This window comes from Mytilus edulis, chromosome 2, assembly GCF_963676685.1.
Source record: "Mytilus edulis chromosome 2, xbMytEdul2.2, whole genome shotgun sequence".
In the NCBI taxonomy this organism is placed as follows: domain Eukaryota; kingdom Metazoa; phylum Mollusca; class Bivalvia; order Mytilida; family Mytilidae; genus Mytilus; species Mytilus edulis.
The window spans coordinates 13,088,437-13,096,609 of NC_092345.1; the positions used below are offsets into that span (position 1 = coordinate 13,088,437).

The 8,173-nt window shown below is 33.3% G+C and overlaps 1 protein-coding gene across 1 annotated transcript; it reads right to left on the bottom strand.

Moving 5' to 3' along the window:
* Positions 1–4,525: 4,525 nt before the first annotated feature.
* Positions 4,526–7,948, bottom strand: LOC139511501 (uncharacterized). The gene is made up of 3 exons (XM_071298289.1): positions 7,814–7,948; positions 6,500–6,589; positions 4,526–6,083 (listed from the first exon to the last, which is right to left on the bottom strand). The coding sequence occupies exons 1-3, from the start codon at positions 7,838–7,840 to the stop codon at positions 4,818–4,820; spliced, it is 1,383 nt and encodes a 460-aa protein (XP_071154390.1). The 5' UTR covers positions 7,841–7,948; the 3' UTR covers positions 4,526–4,817.
* Between the last annotated feature and the right edge of the window lie 225 nt (positions 7,949–8,173).

Sequence of the window (8,173 nt, forward strand, 5' to 3'; positions counted from 1 at the left end):
TATTACTCCTGCCAACTCGCCCCACTTAATGAAAAAACGGTTATATCTAGATTATTATTTAATTTTCTTGTCTGCCAACTCGCCCCACTTAATGAAAAACAGTAATATCTAGATTAATATTTAATTTTCTTGTCTGCCAACTCGCCCCACTTAAATGAAAACTAAGTGGGGCGATTAAGTAAACCTGTTTTGGGTGATTTTTTTAAAAGTGGGTCGAGTTGGTGAAAAAGTGGGGCGATTAGATGGGCGATTTGTAATGGTTTCATAGTTTTTGATGAAGTTGAAGTCCAATCAAATTGAAACTTAGTAAACATGTGCCCTATATATATATGATAAGATCTTTCTAATTTTAATGCCAAATTAGAGATTTTATTCCATTTTCACGGTCCACTGAACATACAAAATGATAGTGCGCATGGGGCATTCGTGTATTTGGGACACATTCTTGGTTAGCCATGGCGTTGTCAGTTCATTTTCGACGTTTAAGTTTTATTGTCCTTCTGGTATCTTTTGCTTCTCTTTAACAAAGGAAGATACTCATTTAAGGAAATGCCAGCTCCGACTTCAATCATGCTGATATATAGGTTATCTCTTCATCATGTGACAATAAAATAAAATCACTTTGAGAGAGGATTAGTATCAATAAACTCATCATAGATACCAGGACTAAATTTAGTATATACGCCAGACGCGCGTTTCGTCCACAAAAGTCTCACCAGTGACGCTCGAATCCAAAAAAGTTTAAAAGGCTTAATAAAGTACGAAGTTGAAGAGCATTGAGGACCAAAATTCCTTAAAGTTTTGCCAAATACAGCTAAGGTAATCTATGCCTGAGGTAGAAAATCCTTAGTATTTCAAAAAATTCAAAAATTTGTAAACAGTAAATTTATAAATATAACCATATCAATGACAATTCAATCAAACCCAGTAGTCAGCACTTTTTTGTGCTGACTTGAATAATTCATGTCAGCACAAAAAGTGCTGACTACTGGGCTTGTGATACCCTCGGGGAAATAAATCTCCACCAGCAGTGGCATCGACCCAGTGGTTGTAAATAAACTCATCATAGATACCAGGACTAAATTTAGTATATACGGCAGACGCGCGTTTCGTCTACAAAAGACATATCAGTGACGCTCGAATCCAAAAAAGTTAAAAAGGCCAAATAAAATACGAAGTTGAAGAGCATTGAGGACCAAAATTCCTAAACTTTTTGCCAAATACACTACGGTAATCTATAGCTATGCCTGAGGTAGAAAAGCCTTAGTATTTCAAAAAATTCAAAAATTTGTAAACAGCAAATTCAAGCCCTCATAAATCATACGAGAAGAAATTTACCTGTATAATGCAAACAACTGGTTATAAAAAAAGACCCTATAAGTGAATCAATTAATTTTTTTCTTATTTGACAACTGTATCGTTCCTATATTCCGTGTGAATACTCCTGATGAAAAGTTTTATTGGCTCTTGGGGTGAAAGACAATATTTTTTTAATTTGAATAGAATATTACCATAACAGGTTTGATGTAAAATATCTGAACGACAAAGATACATGCGCATGTGTTTATTTTTACGAATTTTGTCATTGTAGCTGTGATCAAATTGGGTAAATATTAATAATTTTACTAATGAAATTAACTGAAAAAGTCACATAATCCGTGAACTAACACCCACTTACGTTTTTTTTTTATTTTTTTATAGAAATTGCCAATAATTAAAATACATAAAAAAATGCCAACACTAGTTGACATATACTCACATGCAGTTGAATTTAGATACAAAGCCCTTATATCCAAAAATGCATAACTTAGACAACAAAAGATATATGTGTGTGTGTGTGTTTTCTAAAGAAGTTAGTCTACAACCCTTAGAATTACTAATCTAGACAAAACTTTTGATTAGATTTGTGTTATTGTTTTTATTGAACTTTCATTAATTCTACCACGATGATTAATCACTTAATCAGACAATGTTTTTAGTTGAGAAAAGGCCTAAGTTACATTAAAGAACGTCTAATAGCTAGTAGATACATTTGTCTACAATTACAACTTGCATGAAAGGATTGCGATGTTGTCATGTACACATTTTTTTCGGTTTTCAAAAGCTTAATTGACAGTGTATTTTCCCGACAATAGCTTCCATTTTATTGATTGGAAAAAATATTGGTGGTATATTTCGAAGACAGTTTTGACACAGTCGATTTCTGATATACCATGTAGGTTTACATTCGTAAAACATTCAAAGGGACCAAGTTACCCATATTAAGATAACCCTATTTCAATAGTTTTAGCAGCAATTAACTTTCTACGAAGGAAATCTTGAATACACACACTAAATCTTGTATATATTGTTCTATTATACGCTGCTGGAATGTCGAAATATAGAAATAAAAAGTTACCAATGCCACAGCTGATATCTCTTTTCTCACAATAAGGAAGTTGAAATCATCTCATTTGTCGTAAAGTCTTCAACCGATTCTTATTGTAAATTTCTAGATGTGAGATAAACTGAACTATCTAGGCGTCATGCATAAAACTCAATCAATCGCATTTGTAACAGTTGCCCTTCTCAGACAGAGGATAGTGCTTTTGATGATGTTGTTTTTAAACCTATCAAATAAATAAACCAAAATGAACTTTTGGTGCATGAGAATATGTACAAATGTACTTGGGCATGTTCCTGCATAAAAGTTGTAAAACATTGGCGTATAGAAAGTTGATACACCTTAGGTTAAATATTTAAAGATGATTTAAAAATTGGAAACATTTGATTAGATATATAGGGACTCTGAATTGTTGGACTGACACTTACATGTATATGTGGTATCCTTTATTTATACAGTTCGTCAGAATGTATGCACTGTTAAAATGGTATTGTCTATAAAGAGTGAGGTTCTTCTTTGGGATTAGTAAACTTAAAATAGGCATACTTAGGAACAAAGTTGGACTATTTATTCTATCTGTTTTGTCGAGTTTGAATTCACATTGTTATGTGACGTGTTTCTGTATTTTCATAACCAATACTCATGTGTTTGTTATATTATTGTTTCTGTGTGTTTTACATTTTAATGTTGTGTTTCTGTGTGTTTTACATTTTAATGTTGTGTTTCTGTGTGTGTTACATTTTAATGTTGTGTTTTGTTGTGTCGTAGTTCTCTTATATTTGATGTGTTTCCCTCAGTTTTAATTTGTAACCATATGTTTTTTTCTCAATCGATTTATGAATTTCGAACAGCGGTATACTACTGTTGCCTTTATTTATGACATTTCTTTTTTACTAGTTTGATATTGTGTAATTGTGTTATGTCTTATCGTTTGTGAATTAGATTCTATTTTTTAATTTTCTATAGGTATGTAAAAGTTAAAATAATTAATCAGCAAATGTATGCATAAGATTTGTGATACTTCTAAACAGTTTTAATTTTGAAGAAGAACCGAAATAGTTGGAAATACAAATAATTACACCATTTTTATATTCTTTTTATGGTTAGAAAATACATAAAATTGCTAAATTATAAACTCAATCCATATTTCAAATTCGAATTTTAGAAATTTACCTTTGATAAAATAAACTATACAAACATACGTCACTTTTTGTGACGTTGATACATTTGTGTGGCGCACAGATAAAATTCTTATTTGTTATACGTTATTATTCTGTGCCTGTACCAAGTCAGGAATATGACAGTTCTTGTCCATTTGTTTTTGATGCGTTTTGTTATTTGATTTTGTGATTATGGACTTTCCGAATATATTTTCCTCTAAGTTCAGTATTTTTGTGATTTTACTTTTAAATGGTATGATGTACTATCATATTATCATTTATGCATTTCTCTGTTCTTTATGTTCGTGTTCGTGCGCTTATTTGTACTGTATTCCTGTCACGGTATGTTGTCATTTTAGCGAAATTTTCAACATTGTCATATAAGCGAAAGGTTTGGCTAGCCATAAAACAAGATTCAATCCACTATTTTTTTTTTTTTTTTTTTATTCTTAATTTTTTTTTACTATTTCCCCGTCAAGTAGTGTTGTTATTTTAGTGGTTATGTTATCCTTGCCATAAAAACTACAAATGAAAATTACTGCAAATGTCTTCGGTGACAGATAAATACAAGAATAGAATGGGAACTACTGTTTCCAGTGACTGATGGTTCATGATGTATGAAGGGTTGAAAAGAGTGTAATATGTTGAGCAGGATTCGAGAACAATTACCTGTAATTATTCCTGATTATCGATATGTTACGTGGTTTTTATATAATGTTTTGTAAAATTTTGTATGTCTCTTCGTCGTTTAAAGTGTGTTCGCCATGACTTTGCTGGTCTCCTTACGAATTGTGAATGATGATTCTCAAATTGGTACCATTAGCCAACCAACTCGTGAACAGTATGACATTAATGACTTACAGATGCAATGTTCAGCATTCAGAAGTACTGATGACTTAATATATTTGTTTAAGGAAAGGTTTTGATCATCCCGACATCTGTACTACAGTTATTTTGAAAATATAAGTCAGCAACATATGTCTTTACCAATAAAAATCATTTATTTTCACAATTCTTTCAATTTGTTGCTCTAATAAGATAGAACATTCAATAGTAGCACAATAATTTTAATATTATGAGTATAGAATTTTTATCTTCAAAATTATTGTATTATCACAATGAATCAGGTCGCATATGCTTAAATATACAAAATTGAATAATTTTTAATTTCAAGATACAGACGACCTATCGATGTTTATTATTTTTCATGTAGAACATTTAAAGTAACCTAACCAGATATGGAATACATTTAAACGATAAACAAGAGAATCCCTTTATGGAAATCGGTTTGGAAGCCCAGGAAGTCCGGGTAGACCATCAAGTTGGATATCGCCAAGAATTCGCCTTCTGGCACCATAAAAACCATGACCATTAAAAAGGTCAACTTTCCTAATGAAAGGTCTTGCTTCAGTCGGACCACCATGCAAATTAACTCTAACAAAAGAATCATCTGTACCGATAAGTGATCTGGGTCGGTCTCTGTCGGTTTGTCCTCTTGAAGATTGACTGCCTTGTGAACTTTGAGTTCGACGACCATCATTACCAGTTGTATCTGGTGCGACACTAGGATTGCCATTTCCGGAACCTCCGGGTGCGCCTGGTCCATTAGCTGGAGCACCAGGTCTTCCATCATTTCTAAGAATATCCTGTCGAGGCTCATCTGACATAGGACCATTTCTTCGCCCACCACCATTTTCATCCATTCTTGCGTCGTTTCCATTTGCACCATCCTGAATAGGTCTACCATTATTTCCTGCTATTCTGACACCGTTTAAATCTACTACCGGTGCTCTACTACCAGGTTGACCAGATATTTCAACAGTAAGTCTGCCTCCGTTCAGATTGCGCCTGATGCTGGTAATTGATCGGTCCTCTGGTTCTCCAGGCCGTCTAATGGGCAATCTTGATCGGTCCTCTGATTCCACAGGAAGCCTCACAACTTCATTATCAGATCGTCTGTCACCATTCAGTCTTATTGATGCACTGAGACTGTTCAACTGTTGTCTTCTGCGGCGTTCTAAGGAATCTCTCCAACTGACTCTCTGTTGTCGTCGGAAACCCTGTGGGTCAAAGAAGTCGGATCTGGCTACGACAACACTTCTGCCTCCTCTATTTGCAGTCCTTGTATCGACAGCTCCATTGTTTCCAACAGGATTCCCATTTGTGTTTCCATCATTCCCTGCAACGTTGTTTGTGTTTCCAGAAGCTCCATTGGCGCCATTATTCATAAGAGCTGATTCTGTAACTGCTTGGACAACAACTGGAGTTGCTGGTGGGTTGGCATTTCCACCTGAACCAGAGAATGGCGGCATATGGCAGTAACTTTTTGCATAACTATGACAGCATACCATAGGTTCTCGACAGCCTCCATCGTCAAAACATTCTACAGTATATGGAGGGCCTGCATTTGTAAATGGATCGGGGCATACTCTGTTCCTTGGAAAGGGGATTTGTAAACACGTGGCCCTCTGTCCGCAGTCTCCAAAAGGGGTACAGACTACTTGTAAATCACATGTCTCCTCAAAGTTACAGGTCACACTCTGAAACAGAATACACGAGGTTAATAAATTATTTTTTAATTTGAACTCCTGACCATGAAATACGTTTTTTCATCAACATGATTTCTGTCTTGTATCAATTCCTTTTCGGTAATATTTTGTTTGAATATTGCACTCACTACATTCATAAAATTCACGTTTGTCATAACTGATCCTAACCTTAAGAGTAATAGATGTTCTTGAATTTAGCACTCAACAGTTTGGGAGGAATACAGTGGCAAATATATTTTATAATATATCAAGGTTTTCTCATGGTATTATGGCTTCATCCATCAATAATACTGACCACCAGATAGAGACAATAGTGCTGACAGTGATGTTAAGTACAAAAATCAATCAAGGACACAATTTAAAAAAGATTTGTTTCTATTTTGCGAAATTATAAATAATCTAGTTACCCTACATGCAATCTGTCGAACCAGTTCTACCCATGGATTTCTGTACCTTGTCGTTTGTTGTGAGAAGGTAGCTTTCCAGACAGACAGAAGCTGAAAATTAAATAAGGTATGTTTATGTCAGGATATGTATAATTATACTATTTTCAGCCCGATGAAATCAAACACATCAACATATGGAACTTATCCCTTGAGACAACATATATTAGTTTATCCGACAATCTTTTTCTTAACATTCCATTTCATGTGTTTCTTTTGGTGTTAATCTTTCCTTTTTAACCACAAAATGTTCAACTTTTGTTTCGAGCACAACCGACGAGTATAATAAACTTTCGAAACAAGCATATGGTTATAAAATATAAACCAATGGCTCGTTTATTGTTATTATTTCATAATACTTATTGTTTGTTATATATTACCGCCTGTATTTCAAATGTTACTATGTTCAATCTTTATCAAAGTACGTATATCCCTTCTTGTCCTATGAATTTCGTGTCACTTCCTTTTCTGTATTCTATAAAATGATATCGAGTTCCAAGCTTATCCTTTGTGTGTCTATCTCGGGTCTTGTTTTACTCCATGATAATTTTACTATAAATGAATCGACATTCTGATATTTACTTCAGACAGAATCGTTAATGTGTTCGTCTTCTGGTTGCGATTTGTTTTTTTGGTGACTGGTATCATTTTGTCTTTTAAATAAAAGAGATGGAAAATCTTTTTAAAACCAAGTTGATTAAATGTATATTTTATGTTAAGTTATATAAAGCATAAGGTAACAATCTTATAATACCAACTAAACTGTCCTGTTAACTAAATATTTACCGATGCTAACCTTAATTACTCATATTGATATGTGTTCTTGAATCAAAAATCTGATTCGTTGGCAATTAAAGGTTATGAGGGGGGAATGTAGTGACAGAGATATATTTTGAGATATACACTTGAATATCAATGGTTCTATCTGTCTTTCCAGCCATAACAAACTGACTGCAACGATATAGCCAATATTGCTAAGTGAACGTGACGTTAAAAACTAACAATCAATCAATAAATAAAGGACAATTGAGTGGTGGTCTTAGACCGCGACAGCTTGGAGTAATGTTCTGAATAACAAATGCTTATTTGTTTCTTTTTCTTCCAATTTTGCCATCTTTGTAAAGATACTGTTGAGGATTGTAAATAAAATTTTATATTGCTCACAAGCAAATCATCAAATGAAACAAAACATAGATAAGTATTATACAAAAGTACAATCAGTGAAATTAGAATATGTGATAATTTTCAATCATTGTGTTAATATCAAGCTTTCCTTACCACCAACAGTGTATGCAGTCCCTTCATCTTCACAAGAATGGATTTCAAACATGAATTAGCTTACATCTATAAATTATAATATAAGTTACATCATATAAAAAATGCTTTTTGATTGACAATATAAACATTCACGGTCATGTCATTCTTTGATAATGTGTTGTTATTTTATCTTAATATATAAAATCTTGTAGATTCAATTTTGGGATTTATTGCTAGTCATCGTCATCGGAGGTGCCATTAAGGATACTTCAATAAAAAAAATCTTTGGAAATTGGAAAACAGTAATGGACATACTGAAATGAGTAACTGCATCATTATATTTTATTAAAAAAAAGCTTCCAATCAGTATTTATTTCTTTA